This window comes from Eumetopias jubatus, unplaced genomic scaffold (assembly GCF_037043125.1).
Source record: "Eumetopias jubatus isolate StellerSeaLion01/CBP00866 unplaced genomic scaffold, mEumJub1_p1.0 scaffold_27, whole genome shotgun sequence".
NCBI lineage: Eukaryota > Metazoa > Chordata > Mammalia > Carnivora > Otariidae > Eumetopias > Eumetopias jubatus.
Genome location: NW_028274833.1, coordinates 1,978,424 through 2,002,699, shown reverse-complemented (window position 1 = coordinate 2,002,699; position 24,276 = coordinate 1,978,424). Strand labels below are relative to the sequence as shown.

At 40.6% G+C, this 24,276-nt stretch overlaps 1 protein-coding gene across 1 annotated transcript in view; it reads right to left on the bottom strand.

Moving 5' to 3' along the window:
- Positions 1-24,276, bottom strand: part of LOC148162022 (cytoplasmic dynein 2 heavy chain 1-like) — a 111,287-nt gene that overhangs the window by 48,911 nt on the left and 38,100 nt on the right. The window contains 13 exon segments of the mRNA XM_088020463.1: positions 2,577-2,784; positions 4,038-4,302; positions 5,286-5,485; positions 8,326-8,441; positions 9,179-9,402; positions 10,941-11,123; positions 12,349-12,531; positions 13,721-13,926; positions 15,602-15,752; positions 18,679-18,798; positions 20,788-20,900; positions 22,394-22,511; positions 22,613-22,745. Of these exon segments, the coding sequence (XP_087876589.1) occupies positions 2,577-2,784; positions 4,038-4,302; positions 5,286-5,485; positions 8,326-8,441; positions 9,179-9,402; positions 10,941-11,123; positions 12,349-12,531; positions 13,721-13,926; positions 15,602-15,752; positions 18,679-18,798; positions 20,788-20,900; positions 22,394-22,511; positions 22,613-22,745 (2,220 nt within the window).

The following is a 24,276-nucleotide window of genomic DNA, read 5'->3' as shown; positions in this document are numbered from 1 at the left end:
AAAAAAAAAAGGAAGACACTGTCAATTTTCTCTCAAAATGAATTTCTGCTCCGATAAACATTATTCTACACTGGTATTGTATCTGCTAGTATAAGAGTTAACTTTAGTTATTTCTCTATGTACATGTACATGTTAGTTACGTATACACACACACACACACACATATATACGTATATGCCATTTTCTATAAAATAAAGCAAATAAATTTTATCTATATTATAAACACAAAGAGGAATTATATACAGATTAGCCAAAAAGTTGTCTAAATCCTTAGGAATAGAGAAATAGACAATCCCAAATCCCATCTCAGACTTACTGAAACAAAATCTTCACTTTAACAAAATCTCTGGGTGATTCAAAAACACAGTAGAGTTCAAGGACAGCTGCAACTTAATACAGATCTTTAAAAATATTTTTTTCTTCTTCTCTCGCTCTCAAAAAAAGCCAACTACCTAAATTCTCATGCCACTATTAAAACTCAAAGATCTAAAAAAAGAAAAAACAAAACCTCAAAGATCTGTCAAGTAAAATACAATTCCTTTAGCAAAACACCTCATTACATGAGTAACATTCAGTGACTGAAATTAAATATAATACTGACATCTTATTCAAAATTATATCTTAATTATAAAAAATTATGGTAAAAACAATTCATAAACAATTTTAGAATAGACAAGGGTTCATGATTTTGCCACTTCTTTCCTACTCTACCACTATAACTACTGAGCCCTTGAATTTCTCCTCTCACATTTCTGTCCAGGTAAAAAGGAAAAGAAAAATGGGACGATCAAAAGTAAATACGTGGGGCACCTGGGTGGCTCAGTCGTTAAGCGTCTGCCTTCGGCTCAGGTCATGATCCCAGGGGTCCTGGGATCGAGCCCCGCATTGGGCTCCCTGCTCAGCGGGAGGCTTGCTTCTTCCTCTGCCTCTGCTGCTTCCCCTGTTTGTGCTAGCGCTCACTCTCTCTCTTTCTCTGTCACATAAATAAATAAAATCTTAAAAAAAAAAACTTAAAAAAAAAAGTAAATACATAAGTTACATTAGATCAGCTCAAGTCTGAAAACCAAAGACTCTCGGAGCCCCTGCAGAATAAAGACTTTGTGGTCAACGGTGTCTCCCCAGTGCCTATGGCAACTACACATCTTGGTTTGTCCAGGACGATCTGGTTTACTGTCCCAGCATAATTAACAGCATTCTCTTTCACTATCAGAAGGTCCTCTTTTGGCCTATAACATAGCAAGTGCTCAACAAATGAAGAAATGAATGAAACCTAAAACCAAGGTACAAGCTAATCAAAAGCAGCAAAAATGTTACCACGTATTTGTATTTTTCATGCAATCATATACATTCATCATGCCTCTCACAAACAATATCGGGTTCACCAACAATTTTTAAATCCCGTGCAGCAATACATGGTCTTTCTTTCTGCTAAATATCTATGGCACTCTATTTACCACTTACGTCACTTATATTCTACCTTGTGATATAATTGTTCCATTTATTTTATCTCCTCTACTTGAAGGGATGCTCCACAAAGACAAGCCCTCTGTATTAGTCTTATCCCTTTCTTGTTCTGTCTCTCCTAAAACGCCTGACTTAAAGTCACATACATAACAGGCATTCAATAAAGATTTCAACATTTAGTTATAAACTTCCCCTTTATGCCACTTTTCTCACCAGATTATAAGAGTATGTTGAACAAGTAGACAAACTGTGTGAGACAGCTATGAAAGTTATAAACACAATGGTGTATCTTTTAATAATACCTAAAAATTTTAATTGGAGTTCATGACTATTTAATTTAAATGTTCCCTAAAATACTAGCAAAGAAGTAAGCAATTAATTTTAGAAACAATCTGAACCAACTTGATAACACCAAAAATGGCTTCAAACGGTGCTAAGAGAGTAGGGCAGTTAGCATTTATATAGACCCCTAAGTGTCAAGTTCTAAAACAGCAATTCAAAAAACGAAAGAAAGCTTTCTAATTACTCATTTTGGAAAATGAAACTGGCTGTAATGTCTATGTTCTGGCATGAAACTACTATACATGATATCTAAAATTAGTTTATTCTTCATTTTTACCCCTGAAGCAAATACACTGAGGAAGAAAGTAAAAATTAAGTCAGGAGGTTTCCAATTTGAACAGTGAAAGGTCACTTCCCTAGGTTGGCCTAGGTTGGGCCTAAAATTCTATGAATCTAAGATTCTATAATTCAAATATTGCTATTTAGTTCTGGATTATCAGCCTCTAGTTCATAACCAGCTTCTTCACTTCTCTGCACTTGTAACATTTAAACAAAAGTAAGAGAAAAAAAAAGAAACAATGAAATACTTGCTGTCTCACTGAAGCAAACACAATCCTTAGTAACTGTAATACACTAAACACTGAAACAACTGAACTGCAATAAAAGTTACTCTCTGAATGAAGTAAAACCTAACGGAAGAAGTTAGTAAAAAACGAGGAAACACATATTTATACATCATTCATACAACACTTATTCCACTTAGCTACGAAACCATACCAATAACTGAAGAATATTCTCACATCACATAGGCAAGTGCTCTGATGGTTTACCTAAGAAAGATCATTCCCATTCTAGATATTGTGGCTGGCGAGGCACAACTTAAATCATGAGTTTCAAATATAAAGTTAACATTTGGGCCGAACTGAATCCTTTCTCCACTGGGCACGGTGAGGAGTCGATTGTCATCCAGAACAGAATTCAGGGACTCTATCCATTCGGGGTCAATATCACCATCACATATTATCCATGAGCTGACATCTATTTTCAAAACAAAGAAGTGGAAGTAAAACAAAACTATACGCAGTGATAACAACTAAAAATAAGGAATCAAATAACCATCTCTTACTCTTCAGAAGTAACTTCCACCAAGTGTTATTTTATATTATGAAGAGCTAAAGTAGAACAAGCTGAGATTTTCCCCGTGACTCCGCATTGCAGCCGAGCTCGAGGACTCATGTAATAACACCCTACCTGTCCCTCAGCCACATGCCCTATGATAATGCTCTACCTGTCCCCAAACATACAGAACTAAAGGAAAAGATGGTTTGCAAGACTGGGCTATTTCCAGTCCCATGACCTTGTGAGATATTCTCCACACCTTTGTCTTCTACCAGGTCATAAGAATGTAGTATCTCTTGTAGAAAAGATAGGAAACCCATTTTTAGCATCCTACTTGAGAAATACAAAATTCGCCCATCAAATCTCTTTGATATATAAAAAGTTGACTTCAAAGGGGAGAAGCAGTGCTGTGTACACAAGTCTTTTTGGAGACAAACCATTTTTTCAAATCCATCCTCCCTAAGATGAGAATGGTTTCAAGTGTACTTTGAGACAATTCAAACAGGATAATATCACCCATAAAAATGTGACAAGTCAATACAGGCAATATTTGGTTTTTACTGAGTGTGATATTATTAACCACAGTGAAAATGAAAAACTACATGGAAAATCTCTTCCAATGTCTCAGTTCTAAACCCTTCCCTCACTGGCTTAGAAAAACAACTTTTAATTATGACCTAATAAAAAGTAGGAAGTCTTCTCAGATTCTGGCCAAAAATCCCTTTAAACACCAAACCAAAAAGCTGAGAGCAAGATGATTACCATTTTACGACTTAAATTTTCAAAATGATTCAAAACACTGTATTCCAACTCATGAGTTAAAAGTGTTTACACACACACACACACACACACCAATTTTAACCCCAAATAAAATTTGTCATCTTATTCGTGAGGCAAAAATAGATTTTCTGTTTTTTCAGTAAATTAATCTAGTTGTGATTTGCAACTCACCCAGATTACTCCAAGTTTCTATTATAACAGAAGTTCCTATTCAGTCTAGATCAACACGACAGCACATCTTGGGCCCCTCTGAAGTAAATGGTCAACATACACCATTTACAAGGCAGTTTATGGTTATGTGTAAGACTTTAATAAGAACAGCATTAAAGACAAGTTCTGTCATCTTCTAAAAAGTACTAAGGAAAGCAAGGAATCACAAAACACAGACCAACCTTGAGGTTCTCGGACCACTTGGCGAGCGCTGTTTGTCAAAACGCCATCAGACCATTCCCTGGTATCCATGTCAATATGGCCTAACAGCTGATGTCGAGGCATAGCTTTGGGATTCATGGTATACTGTTTGACCACTCTGCCAATTCTACACAGCGCTGCCCTTAACATCCTCCACAGCGTTGATTTCCCAGCACCACTTGGACCAACAATGACAACTCCCATTCTTTGGCGTAACTGTTCATACAATTCTAAAGCCTTCTTGATCTAGTAGAAAAGAAACATGTTTGTATATGATTTATAGTACACAACCATAGTTCTGTTCTCATTCTATAACAGTCGTTCTATTCCATACATATAAAATTAAAGCCTTTGATTTCTTCAGTGGAAGATACAGCCTTAAACAAAATGACACTTAAATAAATCTGAGCATGTTTACACCATGATCTTTAAATCCAGTATTTCTTTAAAAGAAACAAGTATACTTTCCAAGTCATTCGACAATATGTTCATTATTTTACTCACTCATTCAAATATAATATATGCATTATTTTATTCATTAGTTGATTCATGCATTTATATCCTGTATCTCTCAAAAAAAAAGAGGGAAAAATGTTCATTTTGAACATGTACTTGTGCTACATAAAAAAAGCTACTAAAAAGAATTTCTCCTAAGAAATTGTCAAAGTGAAACTAAATCGTATGTAATCAATTATCAAAAATATATATGATGGATCTATTATGGGCCAGGCTCTGTAAGAGGCACTAGGAATAAAATGATGAACAAAAATAGACATGGATCCCACATTCCAGGAACACTGTATCTGGTGGGGGAAAATCAATATTAGTCAAATATACAATTAAGCATTAATAAGTACATGAGAAAGAAAAATAATGAAACACACAGCAAGGAAACTTCATCTGGACTCAAAGATCAGGGAAGGCATCCCTGAGTAAGTGAGATTTAAATGGAAAGATAAAAGATAAAACAGTTAATAAGGAATTAACTAGGAGAAAGGATCAATATATTATACTCTTTTTTTAAAATTTTAATTTGAGAGAGAAAGAGAGTGCAAGCGGGGGGAGGAGCAGAGGGAGAGGGAGAAGCAGACTCCACACTGAGCATGGAGCCCGATGTGGGACTCAATCTCATGACCCCGAGATTATGACCTGAGCCAAAATCAAGAGTCAGATGCTTAACCAACTGAGCCACACAGGTGCTCCTATTACAAAGTATTCTTGATGGTTACCTGATTAGGTATGATTTCATAATTGGCCTCCTCAAACACTTGCTGTAGTGCAGAACTCAGTTCACCATATTCCACTTCTTTAAAGTCAATCCCAGGAAACACATCTTTAATCAGCGCATCAAACCGTGAGCAATCAGCAAACGTAAACTTTGACATTGTATTAAGTCTCAACGCTTGTACCACAATATGACTTTCCTCAACTGGAGAAAAAGTTTGATTTTAAAATTATTAGTTACTGAATTTAGAAAGTTTTAATGACTGTAAACACAATTTTCAAATACCATGATATTCGTTACCAGTAATTAAATGATGTGCTAGAATTTAGTGACAGTTAAAGCCCTCTGATACCAAGTGAATTGACAAGCTTACCTTACTATCTTTTGACCACTGAGAAATAAGGATCCCTAAGTACAGTTCTGGACTCTCTTCCATAGAATTTGAGTCCCAGGGTTCCCAGACTTTAATTAATAATAAAAATCCTTGGGGCGCCCAGGCAGCTCAGTTGGTTAAGTGTCTGACTCTTGCTTCCAGCTCAGATCATGATGTCAGGGTCCTGGGATCAAGCCCCGTGTTGGGCTCCAGCCTCAGCAGGTAGTCTGCTTGAGATTCTCTCTCCCTCTCCCTCTGTCCCTACTCCACTCATGTGCGTTCTCTCTCTCTCTCAAAAAAAAGAATCTTAAAAAAATAAAATAAAATAGAAGTTGCCAGCACTTATAATTTTATAGAACTTTACTGCTTTTATGTGATCCTTCAACAATTGTATAAAGTAAGAAAGTATGACATTATCCTGGTTTTCTAGATGAGGGTATTAAATCTCTAAGGGTTTAAGTGATTTACCGGAGACAGCAGAGCAGTCTAACAGCTGGGACTCGCATCCAAATCAGCGAAGTGCAGACTCAGGTATCTCCAAATACGCCAGGATGCCTCCCAGAAGTTTCAGTCCTGAGACTGAAAACCAACACACTGAGCAACAGTCTTTAATCAGACTTGCTCAAAAGTGGTTCATAAACCCATCCCTAAACCCAATGTAAATGCTACCATCATTGCAAGATTCTTATTTTTTCCAGGATATTAATTAGGTAAGATATACCAATGAAGGCAGGAAACCCTCTGCAGGCTGGCGTTCCTCTGTAGCTGCTGAGTGTTTCCATGTCTAAGTGCGTGCGGAGAGGCGTGGGCACAGCAGAGCCTACCCCAAGCAGCAGTAAGCCATCTGTAATCACTACAGGTATGGTTTCAGTGTCTCTTAAAAATCAGAGAGAGACAACAGAAAAATAGTAATTGAAGTAGCTCATCAAATGATTTATCTTCCCTGGCACAGGCCAACCCATTAATAGAGCTAAAGCAGCTTCCTTTTTTTAAGATGTATACTTAAATCACTTAAAGCCTGAATAAATCATTTTACATGGTGTGTTTTTCTATGCTGACTTATTTTCAGTGTTTCAACTTAGTTTATAAAAAAAAGATTTTATTTATTTAATGAAGAGAGAAAGAAAGGGCAGGCAAGAGGGAAAGAAACTCAAGCAGACTCTGTGCTGAGCATGGAGCCCAACTCGGGGCTCGATCCCAGGACCCTGAGATCATGACCTAAGCCGAAATCAAGAGTTGGACACTTAACCAACTGAGCCATCGGCCCCCCCAACTTAGTTTTTAACAGCAATCTACAGAGCTGAATATTTGGCCTTTCATAAAGGCACACAACCATGGGTGGGGGAATCATTTATCTTATACAAATCGGGGGAAAAAGGTGGTAAAGTACAATAAAATGTCATGAGTCTGATCTGAATAAATGATTTGATAAATACATTAAGTAGGAAAGAAGAAACAAATCTTATTTACAAAAGAGTTTCAGATAATATTTGCAGATACTCCCCCCTCTAAGAGATGGAGCTTAATCCTTGCCTGCCTGTCTGAAGGTGAGCCACATTTAGTAACTAGCTTCCGAAAAGTATAGTAGGGAAGGGGGAGAACAGTAATTTCACAGTTACTATTCCAGCGGAGACACCTGGCAAATTCTAAAATAATCCAGGAAGGTGAACATCAGCAGTGACGTCATGCAGTCATCATGCACACACTGATACAATGTGGTTAAGATGGGCCCTTCACCTCTCTGGTGTTCTTTCCAAATGTTCAGAACCTGGTCTCATCATGACAGAAACACCACGACAAAACCCAGACTGAGGAAGAGTCTACATGACACATGACCTGTAGCCAGGAAACAAAACCAAAGTAACTGAGAAAGTGTCACAGCGCCAAGGAGACTGAGGAGACATAACAACTGGAGGCAATGAGGAGCCTTAGCCTCGATCCTGGAGCAGAAAGAGGGCATTAACGATAGAACAGGTGAAGTCCAAACGAAGTCCGGACGTCAGTTAGCAGTAATATGCCAGCCTCAGGTTCCTAGTTTTGGCAAATGTACCATAATAAATGAGAGGAGACAATGGGAATGCTATCTTTGTAACTTTACTGTAACTTGAAAACTATTCTACAGTTGAAAGGTATTTTTTGTAATCAAGTTTTTTTTTTTTTTTAAAGGGTAATTTTGCTTGGTATACTATCTCTTTGAAAGAAAAAAATCCCTGTAAGTTTCTACGGTTGTTGTTTTCAGATGAGAGAAATTCTCAGGCTCTGCCCCAGACCTACTGAATCAGGAAGCTGGGCATAGGGACCCCACACTAGTGTTTTAACAAGCCTCTAGGTGATTCTAAATGTACAGCAAAGATTGAGGAGAAGCGGACTAGACTGTTCCTCTATATAGCACTACTATTTAGTATTTAATGCACATTTTAAAGTTATGATAGGACATTAGGTAAGAATTAGGGAAAATGTGAATGAAGTATGGACTTCAGTTAAAAAATAACATCAATATTGGTCTACTATTGTGATAAAATATAGCATGCTAATGTAAGATGTTAACAACAGAAACTGGGGGCCAAGTATTTAAAAACCATCTTTATTACTTTTCTATAAATCTAAAAGTGTTCTAAATTAAAGTAGTTGCTTTTTTTAAATAAAACTGTATCTGATTAACAAGTCCTACCATTCTGTTCAATGCCACTTTTCTTCAGCTGCCTAAGAAGGCCTCCACTTCCTCTAAGAACGGTCTTCAAGGCTCTCAGACCCCAGTCGTAATGTTGCTGAGGTGTCAAAAGTTCCCTTAAATAGACATAGAAATCACAAAGCATCAGATAGCTATAAGAAATTATTTCTATCGCTGTATTTAAAGAAATACAGACTGTAACTACGGACACATAGAAACGAGTACTGATATTCCATCAATTTACATAAAGAACCCAGTCATAGGACATGATCATTCCAGTGAAACACTGAAGATGGCCGATTCCCAAGGGTCAGGGTAAAGCTGTCGTGACCTGGCTAATTACCTTCCTGAAGACACTAAAGGACAAGCAGCTGTGACTATTATCCCTCAACTGTTCAATCCACCCATCTGGCTCTCAGTTTCTGTCACTCCAGTTCTCACCAGCTCTTTAGTAACATGAACCAGAATTCTAGGTCACCCAAAGAAGCTAAAAGTCCATTGCTATTACTAGAAATAAGACAGACGAAAAATTGTGGAAGATTCCCTCCAAAGAACAGTAGGCTTTGAAGGGTCTGCTGATAAATTCGTTCGATCAAGATCATTTAGCTGGAGCACCCCAATAAAAATATTTTGCTGAAAAGAAGTGAGATCAAATTAATAGCATTTAAGGAAAACAAATAGTTTGGAGTCAGATGTTAAACTAGAATCTCCCCTATCGATACCTTAAGTACAATATAATCACCAATATGAAAATCACTGAATAGGTACATTGGACAAATGTGAAAAATGATCACTAATCCATCATCAATCACTGGAACCAAAAAATATAAAAATATTTGAGAGGAAAACTCACCTGGAGAGATCGAAGATAGCGACCAATTTTCTGCCCAAGACTTTGGCATCCTTGAAGCCTTCTGAATACAGAATAACTTCTGCAATAAGTTCATTGTCTGGACGAGACATGGCTACTGGCCTGAAAAGCTGTTTAAGATTGTCAGGTAGCTTTTGTCTTCCTCCATAACCCTTTCCAGCAGGATTCACTGTGATAAAAATTCCAGAATTAGAATTTATTTCTACCTGAAATGTTAATTTAAAATATGGGCATTAAATATTTGTAACTATAAATATAAAATGGGTTGCTAACAGAAATTTTATTGTACATATTTCTACACACAAATCTTATACCTTGGCAAAAACATACGATAACCTCCTTAGGAGCAACACTATTTACAGAGGTCCCTTATAATCAGTTCTGTGAGGTGTCTATGCTTCCTGAAAGCCTCCTTGTTCCAGGCCCTTTGCTGGGTACACAGAGACAACACAACTCCGAGCAGAAGTCAGTACCAGTTTATGCCCTCCAGGAGCTTACAGGCTATAAGCAAGCACCATGTGATTCGTGTTGTAACAGGGGAGAGCAGGGTACCATGACAGTACCTGGCAGGAGCATCTGCAACAGCACACTTCAAGCCAAATCAGAGTGTGCAAACAATGAATGGGAAGCAAGCAGAAACACCTAGAGGAAAAAAAATCTGGCTCTAAAGGAAAGAAAGGAGAAAGAGAAGTGGTTGGAAAGATGAGTGAAAGGAAGGTTGCTTATGTTTTAATTAGATCAAATATTGTAATTTTATTACACATCACACTGTATGTTACTAAAAAGGACAAGAGTTGGTTATGTTTCAAAGCCCACGAGGAATGGGGAGAAGAAGGAGGGCTACTAGGGTGGGAATGACAAAGACACGGTCCCTCGGAAGGAGATGCCAGAGCATCAGTGGAAAGACCAGTGCTGACTGGAGAAAGGACAATTCCTTCAGCTCATTACAGGAGGAAAAAAACTCAGGGTGTAAAAAGGAAATTCTGACAGCACAGAGGTAAAAACGTAACAGTTTCTTTCTTCTTTATGAAGAGCTGAAGCAGCACAGAAATGACATATTAATAATTTAGAACCGGTCTTACTTCCCTGCCCTGGCCTGAAAAACCCGTCCTGTGAAAATGTTATTATGGATTAGAGGATAATTTCACAGGTCTTTGAACTTTCCATGTTTTCAACATTATACACTATATAGAGAAGCTCACACTTTGTACACAAATAAGTTCACACTGTCATGACGTGAATATGTATCTCTGATGGGGAAAAGTGAGGAAGGGAAAAACAGCTAAACACTTAACTGTTGTAAGATCCATGCAGAACAGGGATCAAAAACACAAGCCTCAGACTGAGACAGACTCGGGGTCAGTTCCCAGCCCCAAGACTTACCCCTAACTCACCAACCATGCTTTCCCCATCCATCAAGCGGAAAATGTACAGCAGTCCCTCCCTGGGAGGATTCTGACGGGTGCTAGGTGAGACGGCACCGGGGGCACTACAAACAGGGCCGGCACGGAGTGCGTGCCCAGGAAACAGTACCAGATACAATTGTAACGGAAGTACTCAGGACCCAAATTTTGAAGGTGAATGGAAAAGGGAGACCGAAAAGGGGTGAGAAACCTCAGACAATTCACAGGTAAAAGGTTTAACGGGGGCGCCAGGAGAAATAAAGACAGAATATGTGCCTAAGTAGGAGTAACGAGAAGTCGTAAGAAATATCTGAAGTTTTAAATCCCCAGCGTCTCTATACCTTCTTGGCAAGCAGTTCGCACACAGTCCTGTGATTCTTCAGAGCATCTTGAATTGCCTGGATCTGCATAGACACTGCCGAAAGCACAGACTCTTCCAGTCTATTGAATTCATCAAGACAGCCCCAGGCCCCACACTTTACCAAACCAACAAAAATTCATCCCATGGACTTCACATCGATGCCCTAAAAAATAACAGCAAAAATTATATCCGTGAAAAAATAATTAGGATCTCTAATAATAATTTAATACTTTGATATTTATGGGCAAGGTGACCATTTCACCTACCTCTGCCTCTTTTGCTCTTAAGTACAGATTAAATAGCTACACTTTGCAGGGTGGTTTCAAACAATAAACAAAATAATTCACGTGAAAGTGTTCTGGAAAATACACATAACTAAACAGATACAAGATTTTTAGTTGTTCTTTAAGTTGAAATATAAATCCTACACAAAATGTTTTGAAAATGGTATTTTCAAAATGAATCTCTTTTACTTTCTGTTCACTATTCTCCTTACTAAAAACATTTCTCCTTCCCTTCCCCTATATTCATTTGTTTTGTTTCTTAAATTTCACACGAGTGAACTCGAGGAAATAAAGTGAGGGTTGCTGGGGGGGGGGGGAGGGATGGGGTAAATGGGGGATGGAAGGAGGGCACATAATGTAATCAGCACGGGGTGTTTTGTGGGTTTTTGTTTTAGATTTTATTTATTTGACACAGAGAGAGAGAGAGAGAGAGAGAGCAGGGGGAACAGCAGAAGGAGAGGGAGAAGTAGGCTCCCAGACAGCAGGGAGGCCGATGCGGGGCTCGATCCCAGGACCCTGAGATCGTGACCTGAGCTGAAGGCAGGCGCCTAATGACTGAGCCACCAGGCGCCCCTGCACAGAGTGTTATAAGCAACTGATGAATCACTAATTTTAAAAAAACAAAAACAGGGCGACTGGGTGGCTCAGTCGTTAAGCGTCTGCCTTCGGCTCAGGTCACGGTCCCAGGGTCCTGGGATCGAGCCCCGCATCGGGCTCCCTGCTCAGCAGGAAGCCTGCTTCTCCCTCTCTCACTCCCCCTGCTTGTGTTCCCTCTCTCCCTGTGTCTCTCTCTGTCAAATAAATAAATAAAATCTTTAAAAAAACAAAAACAAAAACAAAAACATTTTCCTACCCTCTAACATAACCCTTCATTCTGTATTTAAAATTATTTATTTGCACTAGTTCCCTTTAGAAAAGTTATGAGACTATACTCTCTGCAACCTCTCTCCATTTTATTGTTCAAATAAAACAAATTCTGTTTTCAAGTTATACTCAAAAGTAAAGTGATTTTGAAATAGGGCATTTCCTATATAAGTACATGAATACTAATCCAAACTCTTATAACTCACACACTATTATCTAGTTTGTAATTATGCATTCTACCTCATCACAATTAAAAACTAAAACTTGTCTCCCAAGAAGTGCACCCAAGGCCTTGATGGATTCAGTTTTTCCAGTCCCAGCGGGCCTGTAAGGGTTTCCTCCGAGACCCATCTTCATGGCTTGAGTGAGAGTGAGGTAGCACTTGTCTGTCAGCGGCGTATAAACCAGCTTGGGAGCATTGCCCTATGCAAGGGAAACAGAAAGTTTGAATATTCATGTTTTATTGAACCTTACAAACATGAAGTTGTGGGACTAGTTAAAAAGCTTAAAAGGCAACAAAAAAGTTAAAGCTGCTAACACAGAAAAATATCCAAAATATTTTCTTACTAGAAGAAACTTTTTAAAGCACAAACTGAAATTAAACTTATTTAATCACAAGCATGTAGTTTATTCCATCGTCAATTAACATATTGGAAGGTTTTCCAAATAGTCTCTCAAGTTCTTGATAGTGGTAAAAAGACGTACTGCGAAGGCAAGGAAATCCAAAACTCTATCATACAATAATAATCACTCTATCTTGTATTTTAAAATTCATGTAAATTAATTCCCTGAATCTTATGATCTTCATAAATCAGGACCACTTTGGAGACTCAAATGTAATTATTTTGAAAACTTCCTTATGAAGTTAATAATATCAACTCATCAAATAATTCTCAAAATGTCTAAGTTATAAGGTAAACAGATTCCAATTCCAGCTGCAGTTATAGAGTTTTTCCTTAACTTAGGTAAACAGATTTGGGTCTCAACACACATTTCTTTTCTGAAAGAGTCAGCAGGTGACTCTCCTGACATACACTTACTAACATAATTGTCTGACATAGTCTGATGACTGACTCATTATCATGGGACAAGGCAGAGAGGATACAGCTGGATTTACTGAAAACAGGTTCCATGAGCTAGGTTATTGGTTTGAAAACTGTCTATCTCACAAACCGAGAGCATTCAGCAAGTGTATTTTGGCGTGGCTGCGACAGCACCAAGTGGTGTGTGTGTGTGTGTGTGCACGCGTGTGTGTGCGTGTGTGTGCGTGTGTGCGCGTGTGTGCGTGTGTGCGCGCGCCAGACTCCTTCCGTCAACGTTGCTGGACTCCAGTGTCCCTGGATTAAAGAGACAGCTCCATTTCTATATAAATGCTACTCTAAGAAAAGGCACATTCACAGAATTCAGTACAACACCACCATTATTTTCACTTTTCTGTAAATATTTCTCTGATATAACATCTTCTTAGTTACGATGAAACAGAAAAGACAGTCGCACACAAAAAAATTCTTAAAGGTTATGACCAAAATAAATATAATTCTGTCATCCAACAGCAAATTTCCTTTAAAACAGTTTCAACTGGAAAAATAAAATACTTTGCCACCAGTCATACCTGATACTCGTAAGTATACTGAAGTTCAGAATCCACTATTTGCACATAACATGTATGATCACTTTTCATGTAAAATCTGACTTGTTTTTTCCAGGCCCAGTCTTCAGTTGTATGAACTTGAACTTGGTTTAACTGCTTTACCACATCAATATTATGAATAATATCAAGAATCAGTGCTTTAAGTTTAAGCTCCAGAATGCCAGATTCTGTATGCAAATTAAAATATTTGGAGAAAATGTCAGCCTGTGACTTATGTATTTATTACATATATACACAGATTTTTTAAATGAATTTAAATGGTAATTTTGTGATACATTTGAAAGATACAGTCATACGAGTCACAGAAGTCAAACATATGCCAAATCCACCAGTAAAAAATAAGAATTTTGCATATGAAAATGAAGGCACCAAACTTCAGGGAGAGAGGGTCGGGTTCCTTACGCAAGGGAGCAAGCACACTGCAGCCTACGTCTCCCTCTGAGCCCAAGTATAAAACATGCACAACGTGCCCTCAATGGCTATTCCGGAGTCTGAAAAACACAAAGTGTCAGGCAAATTGGGGAAGATCTGAACGAGAAGTGCCACCAAGCCAATCGTCCCTTTTTCTTTGTCTCTCTGGTGTCCCCAGGCCTGGACCCACTGCAGCCAGAAGCCCGACAGGTGCAGTTGGGGCAAGCTCCAGGAGTAAGGCCAGCAGTTGGGGTGAGCTCAGGGATGGGGGGAGGCCGGCGGTCAGGGTGAGCCTGGGGGTGGGGGAGGCCAGTGGTCCGGGTGAGCTCCGGGATGAAGGCCGGCAGTCGGGGTGAGCTTGGGGACGAGGGAAGGCCGGCAGTCAGAGAGCAGAATGGGAGCCCAAGAAAACCAGAAAACACTGGGTGGAGCATGGAGATGGAGGAGATTGGGAAAATGACTCTAGAAACTGGATTTATGATTCCTGGGCTCACCCTCAGCTGGGCGGATCTCTTCCTCGCCATCAAACCAAAGCCTCCGAGAGCCGGCCATTAGATGGCACACACGTGAGGGCGTGTGAGTAGTGTTGCAAAGACTATTTTGTTTGAATTACTGAAGTGTAGTTGACGTGCAAGATGGTAACTGTTTCAGGAGCACAGCATGGTGCCTGACGATGCTACACACGAGTGAAGGACTTCTAAAAAAGAGCTGGCATCAGAACCACAGCCCAGGGAAGGCTGGCTGGAACGTGGGGCCTGAACCCAACACGATCAACCACTAACAGAAACCGTCAATATTACCCAAAGGATGTAAACAAGACCCAGACACTTGTAACACAATATTCACAATGTCCAGGATACAATCCCACATCATTCCACATGCAAAGAACCAAAACAATACTTCCTTAAGGAAAGAGAGTGAAGGTGAAATAAAGACACTCTCAGATGCAGGACACTTGTAGGAAGGAAATCAGAGCCAGCAACTCCACCTACAAGAAGCGCCGAAGGAAGTTACTCCATCGGCAGGAAAGTGAGAGTGTCAGGATCAAGGAAGGGCAACAGAAACGGTAAGCATCCAGGTAAACACAGCAGGACACTCTTCTCGAGTCTTTAAAATGTTTGATGCTAAAGGCCAACACTGTCACGCAGTCTGAGTTTTCAGGGCACGCAGGGGTGCGGCACAAGACCACAGCTACACAGAAGAGGATAAAGAAACCTGTGTGGGGGAGGTTCCTACATTTGTTTAAAGTAATGAATTACTGATTCTAAATACAATATAAAAGCATGTATATTCTAATTCCTAAACTAAACCTCTGAAATAGGTGATGGGTTGAAAGATACAGTCAAAAACACAAGACATAAATTAAGATAGAATAACAAGAAAAAGTTCAAATAACCCCAAAGCAGGCAGAAAACGGACCAGTTTTCATACCAGTGTTCCGTGGATCCTCAGAACGGGTATCAATGCCAGTATAGTGCTCTAGCTTGGTCACCAGCTGTGTTTCAATCTGATGAAGACTATGATCTTTGAAAGCATTTTCTACATCTTCAGTGAATTTAATCTGCTCTGCCAAACATAGTATCTAATGAATAAAAAGAAAAGTAATTTTTAAAAGGTAAATTTACTTAGAAAATTTCACCAACTTAAAGAAAGATACCTTTTTCCAGATTCCCAGCTGTGTACTGGGTTTCCAACAGAATATTTCACGGGAAAGCTCACCAAGAACTCGCCTCACGCTACTCTCCCACGTGCCTAGTTCCTGGTCCTAGACCCCACCAGGCTCACTGTAACCTAAGAGGCTCTGTATTTTCTTCTCCCGACTCTCCTCTTTATGAACGGCTTCTCTTCAGAAAAAGGATGCAAAGGTATCAGTGCCTTCCAAAATAACCTCAGGCTACTACAGAAGTCTAAACTTTCGAAATTCCAATTTTATCTTACATTAAGTTCTGTCTTCGTCTTTCAGTCTAATACCCATAAACAGAAACTAGCTATAGATCAAGAGAGATATCCTTATATTTACATAAAACATGAAATGCTAACACTGCTTGAAAGGCTTTCTGTAATTGAACCAACCTAGCACTGGTACTGATACAGCCATTATACATTTAACTATACATTATACATTAACTATACATTATACATTATACTAGCCTTTGAAAACTTACATTAAAATAGTTTAGCAGAGTTCTGAGATGGATGCAGAAAACCAATCATTCAAAATGACTAAACCTACTGACCCATTACTATGGAACAGTTTTTTCTGATAGATACTTTTCAGCATCTAGATGAATATCATCAAATGCCTCTACTTATCAGATTAACTCATTTAGTTATCTACATATACATTTTATAACTTCACACAGCAGGCTAAGCTGCTGTCTTGTTCTAACTTAAGACAATGTATTAACATACTATCAAAAATATTATATAAATACCATTATATAAACAGCATTACATACCATTCTTTAAAGGAGGAATGACTCTTTCCAGGGCAAAGTTGTCTCCCCTAATTTGCGGGACAAACTCACCAGTCTCTTTCATCAAATGTATGAGGAAGCCTTTAAGCAGATCCAAATCCGCTTTTTGAGAAGAGACCTTTGCTCTTTAATCTTCATACAAAAATGTTCACTTGCTACCTCCAAACTAATACTCTTATCTGTGGATTCCCTTTCAGGCAATACTACCGAATTTCTGCATTATAAATGCACATTGATAATCTCAATTTTTAACAGTCCACTACACAACTTCTGTGAGAGGCTAAGAGAAATGGTAGTCGAAATACAGTCCTGGCTACTTCTCAGGCCACACTACCATTATGGTATCTGGGCAGTCACTAATATTATTAATAACCTAAAATCCAGCACTCATTAACAGTGCTTTGCAAACATTTTACACTTTAACCTTCAAAACAAGTTGGCACCGTACATATCATCATGCCCTCTGAACTGAGTGCCTACAAGAGTCACTCCGAGAACACGGGCAAAAGCAGGATTAGACCCAAGGCCTGTCCAATCCCTTCCACTCAGCATGCTGTCTCCTTCCCAGATGAGAACGTTCCTTCTCTACATTATTTCAGGTTCTTACAAAAAGCCTCTAGAAAGCTGAACTAGCAGTAATAACTCATACCAGATACTCATGCAGTTATACTATTCAATCCCCGTACTCTTGAGAGAAATTTTTCTTCGCACTAACTGCTAAGACTTTGTTTTGGTTGACAGTGAATTCTTTGTTTTGGTTGACAGTGAACTATTCCTATTTTCAATAGTTCATGTTTTTACGGCGACAGTGAACTACTGACACTTTCTGTAGTCCCCATTCTCAGCCAGGTGCTTGCGAGCCCTGAGGTGGGCTGCAGGCTCGGACCAGCAGCTTCCCTCCCGTGCCTACAGCACCCCGCGCATCTCCTGACACCGCTGTCATTTCCCCAATCAATCGCTATGAAATCCTTCCTTCTGGAAATGTTTTAATACTCTGTCTTTTACTCCAAGTTCATTTGAATCCTACCTGGAAGTTGAAAGGAGTAGAATACATTTCCAGAAGCAACAGAGCAGCTTACCTCTGACTCTGCAATGGCATTATTGTTTGCTGATGATTACCCTTAATTTTCTCTAAGAGCTTAACAAGAACTGTTAAAACATACTTCAGTTTGTCTCGACATACCAGAAGATGCAAATGATAGGAATGAGACAATGGCTAAGAATCTAAAATATTCAAGTTTCCCATCTAACTTCTCAAGCTTTAAAAGAACCAACATAAAACTTGTTCCAATAGCTACTAAACGGTTTAGTCTGGAAAGCACATAACCTTGAGCAGTTGGGTAGATTTTCCTGTGAGAAATCACCGAGTATCTCCAATGCCTACTTTTTACAGTTCCCAAGAACCAAAGCCCCTGATGTTCCTTACCCGTGGTATTAGTCTCAGCCTCAGTGAAACAAATCCTGAACAAGGCAGGATATTTAACACAAGTCTCAGCACTACACTGTACCACACTGGGTAACACCTGGACCACGTCCTGTAAGATCCAGATCCACGGGCGTGCTTCAGGTCCACGACCCACCATGCAGACTAGCTCTCGGCTCCCCTGCCAACATCCCAGTTCGGCACCATGGCCCTATTTCAGACATGCACGAACACCCTGCTAACCTCCCGCCAGCGCCAGCCTCTTGGGTGACTGTACGGGAGATGGAGGCCCAGTGGCATGGATCCCGTGCCTCTGCCTCAGTGATGCACTAACCACCTAACCAGGAAGCTGCTGCATCGCTGACCCCTGTGGCTGGCCTCGAGTGCCTTTGACCCGCAAGCCTCTCAATCACTACCATGCACTTCTTCTGTCACAGTCTACGGGGGAAGGAACAAAGACTCGGAAGTTAAGCAATCTGTCAGAAGTAACTGCTAAAGAAAGAGAGAACAAGATGATGCCAGTTGTCGGGCCCCCCGGCCTCCGTGTCAGGGATCTTCCCATGAAGCCAGGCCTGCCTACCTTCCAGACAAGACATGAGCCCCCTTACCTGTGAAGGGAACAAGGATGGGTCAATTGAACCTTTACAACTTCGTCCAGCAGTAACACATTCTATCAACAACTGCTTCAAAGTCTGCTTCATTTCCAAGGCTAAATCATTTAACCAGGTCTGAAAATAAAATTAAGAATAATATATACAAGGAGCTCCTGAGTGGCTCAATCAGTTAAGCATCCAACTCTTGGTTTTGGCTCAGGCCGTGATCTCATGGTGGTGAGATTCTCTCCCTCTGCCCTTCCCGCCTGCTCATGTGCTCTCTCTCTCTCAAAATAAATGAATAAACCTTTCAAAAAAGTAATAATATACACAAGTCATGAAACAAATATACACTCTATTGACTGACCCTATTCATTTATTTCAAGAGGCAGGATTATAATTTCTTATTGACTCTCACACTCCCAAAATGTGTTCTATGACATAGTAATTTATTAGTAAAGAAGTTAAATAATTCGAGGAAAACAATTTTCTTACTCTTGGGATAATGGTTAAGTGTGAAAACTCATAAATGTATAGTTAGCTGTCACCGTCATCATCTCTACAAATGACAATACGAGCAAACTAACCCCTTCATTTCAACGTTACAAGAAATCAAACTAGAGAGCCGGGCCAATAAAGCAGAGTCGCGGTGACTGGCTCACCTCGGGGCTCATGCTATCCTGTGAGCTCATATTCAGAAAGCTGCAGTGGAAGAAGGGACTGCTTTATTAGGGTGAGCTCTATTATGTGGGGAGCTAAGCTACTTCTTTAAACAGAACTAATTTTGTTTCAGGGTCAAAATAATACATTTTTCATTTGAAGATAGATAAAATAATAAAGTTAACTGGTATTAACAGAACAGTAACTGATAAAAATAGCAATGAATATTTATTAATCATGACTCTAAAAGACTGTATATTCGCAATACAATGTAAGTGCAAAACCTACAATGCAAATAGCTTTTCATCATCATTAAACTCTTAAGTTCTGGACTTCTCCAACTCTGGAGCCCTTTCCAGTATGCAGCAGCCTGAACTTCACTGCAGCTCAGACGCCGCGGGGGCTCCAGCATGAGAATGACTCTGTGCGAGGCCGCGCACACCCGCTCTGCTGATCACGGCCTCAGCCTGCAGACTTCCCGTGCCCTCTGCCAGGAAAGCTGCTGCGGACCTACTGCTCAGACGCACGCTCCTCCTCCCTCTTCGTCCGCTCCCAACAAAACCGCAAGACAGGCAAACAACAACACAGCAACAAAACCCTTCACCAAACACAAACATGGGAGCTCCTAACACACCTGTGCTTCCAATCACCTGACTGATGTCATCAACATCCAATCAAACGTTGAGGCCCACTCAGGAACAGAAATTCTGCTCAACTGTAGAGACAGATATGTGCGTGATCAGGCACAGGCCCCAGCCACTAGCTGGAAGATAATCCTGGTCTGTGAAAATTACAGTTCAATGTGCTGCGACCTCCTGCTGTCTGGTTTCAGCCGTACCCCTGTCGTACGTCTTTGACCATTCACTTCCAAGGCTCCAGGGTCCATTAATCCACAGTTGTGGATGTGCATGCATTCGTTTTAAACTTACTTGTTCACCCAAATCATCTCATATAAAATCATCTTATACAGTCATCACCTCATACAACACATTTTGGGTGGGTGAGAGTCAATAATAAATCATAATTCCACCTCCTGAAGTAAATCATCTTTTTCAAGTACCTAGTGAGTATTTAGGCTCCTAACACTATCTAGTGTACTTCAGCAGACGGTCTTTGCAGCAGACAGTAAGATGGGTATTTTACAGACGACAGAGCTGTGATCCCAAGTCACACAACTAGTACGTCACGCAGCTAGTAAGTCACACAGCTAGTAAGTCGAGGAGTTAAGATTAATATCCAGTCTTTCCGACTCCAAAGATTCTTTTCATAATTACCCAATGCCTTCCAAAGACTAAAAATCTATATTTTCTTCAATATCAAATCATTCTCAACCTAACAAATAATTCTTTTAAGATACAAGATGAGTTTCCTAAAAGGCCTAAGATCACCCTACAAATAGACTAAATTATTTTTGATACAAAGTTCATAGTTTCTTTTTATTTTCATACTTGAAGAATTACTTGCCTCTACATTGTTTGACAGAAGAACTTTATTTTTAAAAGGTACAACTTCTCCCTCTAAAGATTTCATTGCAGTTATATGTTTAGATTCTTCATCGAAGCACACACTGTTAATACCTATAATATAAAAGAACAATTGAAATGTAAAAGGATTAAAGGCCTAATAATTAAACAAGATAGATCATTACCACAGTGTATAATGTGTACCTCATAATATGTTTAATTATTGGAATTATGTTAATTCTCCCATGTAATAGAATAGTTTTTCCTAACCAAAAATTGAAAACAACCAAAACGCCCACCAATAGGTGAATGAATAAACTATCTATATTCAAACAACACAATACTACTCAGCAATAAAAAGAAGTAAAATGTAGGTGCAGGTATCTCAAAAACATGATGATGAGCAAAAAAAGGCCAGACACAAATGAGCGCATAAAAACACGCACTGATGATTCCACTAACATGATATAAGACAAAAGAGAAGAAGGAAGGGGGAGGGCAAACGGGACCTCCCTTCCTCCAGATTTGTATTTTATTTTATGGTAGACAAAAATACTTCAATATACTGATATACACATACACCCAATTTTAATCTTCACAAAAACCCCGTAAGTTGTTATTTCCAATTTAGAGGAGGAAAGTAAACTTCAGAGAGGTGAACGGGGAGCTGGCTAATCCAGGGTAGAGGCCGAGTTGAAAGCAAGCCTGCTGATTCCAAGAGCTCTTGCCACCACCTCCCCCAGCCCAAACCAGAGCTGCGGATGGAGCGCCCGAGGGCCTCACCCCCAGGGCCAGGCAACACCGGTGTAGGGCACCGGGAGCTAAGACAGGAGGGCTCCACAGGCCATATGGCCTCGGTCACCTCCCCCACTGGGCACTGCCGCACCAGAGCCGCCCCCGACCCCAACAGGCATGGCTGCACTCCAACAAAACCGCATGGCAGGAAGCGCAGCACCAAGCCAGGCGGCCTGGGGGCCTGTCGGTGGCTGACACCCGACCATAAGTGAAGATGGTGACGGTGTTTCACCTCATTTGAAAAATATAGCTGTTCTCCAACAAATGAAACATTCTGAGACAACAGTCATCATTATTTTTATAGCAGACGGAGTGCATGGTCCCTGACCCGTTGACAGCAACTCAGCAGGAGGGACATGCACGGCACCATCACCACACTGTTCACCAGGTGACCTCGCCTCGGCCCACAGCCGGCCCCCGACGGCCCTCCCCCGCCCCAGACCTCCCCAGTGGCAACGCCTTCAGAGGGTGTCCACTCGGCAATAAAGGGGTGCGTTCTCCTTCTCTCTGCAGCTAGTGCCTGCCGCCTTCCCATCCTGCTGCTAGCAATGACCGGCACGCTCTGCAGACCACAGCTTAGATGTCCCCTTCGAGATGCCCCAGGAGGACGCGAACTGCTCCTCAGCCGCGGCTGTGGCAACCACAGGAGGTGCCGTGGGTCTGTCCACGCAGCAGGCTGTCCTTCCACTAAACTATAAACTCTTCTTGAGTGGGACACGCATTCCATTCAACAGTCTACCTCGGAGCCTAATACTATGCCTGGCAGATCCTGAAACACAGTAACTACGTGTTGGAGACCTGTTGACTCTTACCAGCAAACAGCTTTTTGAGGTGAGACTGGATCACTGAGGGGCTAGTCGACTGGCCCAGCACCTCCAGCAGGTCATCGTCACCGAGGAAATAAAATCTGGGGAACGCTGAGCGTTTCTCCTGACACAAACACAAACAAGAACAAGAGCCTTAGATTTTCAAATGAGTCATGCAATAAAGGACTTTAAAATTTATTATAGAAGTACTTCTAAAAAACATGCCTCCAGAAACTCATTTAATGATTTCTGACATCTCTGAAGCTGATCAAGTATCGTCAGCAGAGAATTTCTGATTCCCGCGTGAGTAGTTAACGTTGTGACTCTATTGTCTGTCTTGATGTCAGCCATTATCGACCTACAGAAGAAAAAACAGTTATTTTTACCTTTATTTTAGTAGTTTTTGGCTGAAAATACTGAGACATTTATTTTTTGCCTGCTTAGAACAAACTAAAAGTAACACTATTTTAACAGCAACACATCATTATGCTTCTAAGAAATAATGCTAAAAATTAAGAATAGCCCATTACTGTTTTTAAATACTTTATTTCTTCTTCTTTAAGTGAGCTTTACACCCAGCGTGGGGCTTAAGCTCATGACCCCGAGATCTGGAATCCTATGTTATACTGACCAAGCAAGCCATGTGCCCCTCCATTACCATTTTCAACCTACCTTATTGCAAATTCTCCAATTTCATTCATTCACGAAACACCTACTAAGCCCTACCTCGTAGAGATAACGGCCCAGTGACAGAGAAAGATATTAAATATTTTCTAAAAATATTTAAATAAAATTATGACAAATGCTTGAGAAAGTCACTGAGGTGGAGATCTGCACGGCGACTAAAAGAAAACGGTGAGCAGGAAAGGAGCAAAAGCATCTCTGAAGCAAACAGAGCAGTGCAAGGGAGGCTGCAGAAGTGGACACGGAGATTAGGCTTTACCCTCGGAGCAAAGGGAAAGAAAAGCAGCAATGAAACTTCCCTTGTCACAGACTACTCTGGCCGCTGGGCAAGCAGCTTAATGGAGAAGACAAGCACAAGCCGAAGGTCCGGAGAAAGGAGAGACAGAAAAGATATGCTCCAATAGATCAAGTAGGTTAGAATCAACAAACGTGCTAACTTAATGCATTTGGAGGTGTTTGGGGAGGTCAAATATCCATTACGCTTCCGCTCTGAGCAATTAGTTAGGCGGTACCAGTTACTGAGAAAGGAATGGGGAAGATTTGGGCTAAAGGGATGAACTTGTGAATCTAGTTTTGAAGTGCTGAGGATGTTCAGTATATTGGAGCTCAGAGGAGAAAGATGGGCTCGATAAATACCCTGAGAGGCCGCAGGAGGTAGAAGAGAATGAGGGGGTGGCCATGAGTGCCCACAGAGGGCACAGAGAGAGAGAGAGAGAGAAGAACCGGAGGCTGAAACCGGGGGAGTGCCCACACCTACATGCTGAGAGAGGCCTGAGCACCAGGAACTCGAGCGGACCCAGACGACCAGAAAACCAGACGACAATACCCCAGAAGCCGAGGGAAGGAACTCTCCAACAAGAGATGCTCACCTCTGTAAATACTAGTCAGAGATGAAGTAAAACGAGGCATGAAAAATGCCCAGCAAACTACAACAGGAAAGGAATGGGTAACCCTAGGAAATAACAGGTATAGATCAGTACTCTTATCATTACCCTTGTGCTCCAGTACTATTATTGTTAATATCAGGTAGTGTGGTAGGGACAGCAATCAGATCCACGTGGTTCAAGAAGTAAATGGCTGAGGGCGCCTGGGTGGCTCAGTTGGTTAAGCGACTGCCTTCGGCTCAGGTCATGATCTTGGAGTCCCGGGATCGAGTCCCGCATCGGACTCCCTTCTCAGTGGGGAGTCTGCTTCTCCCTCTGACC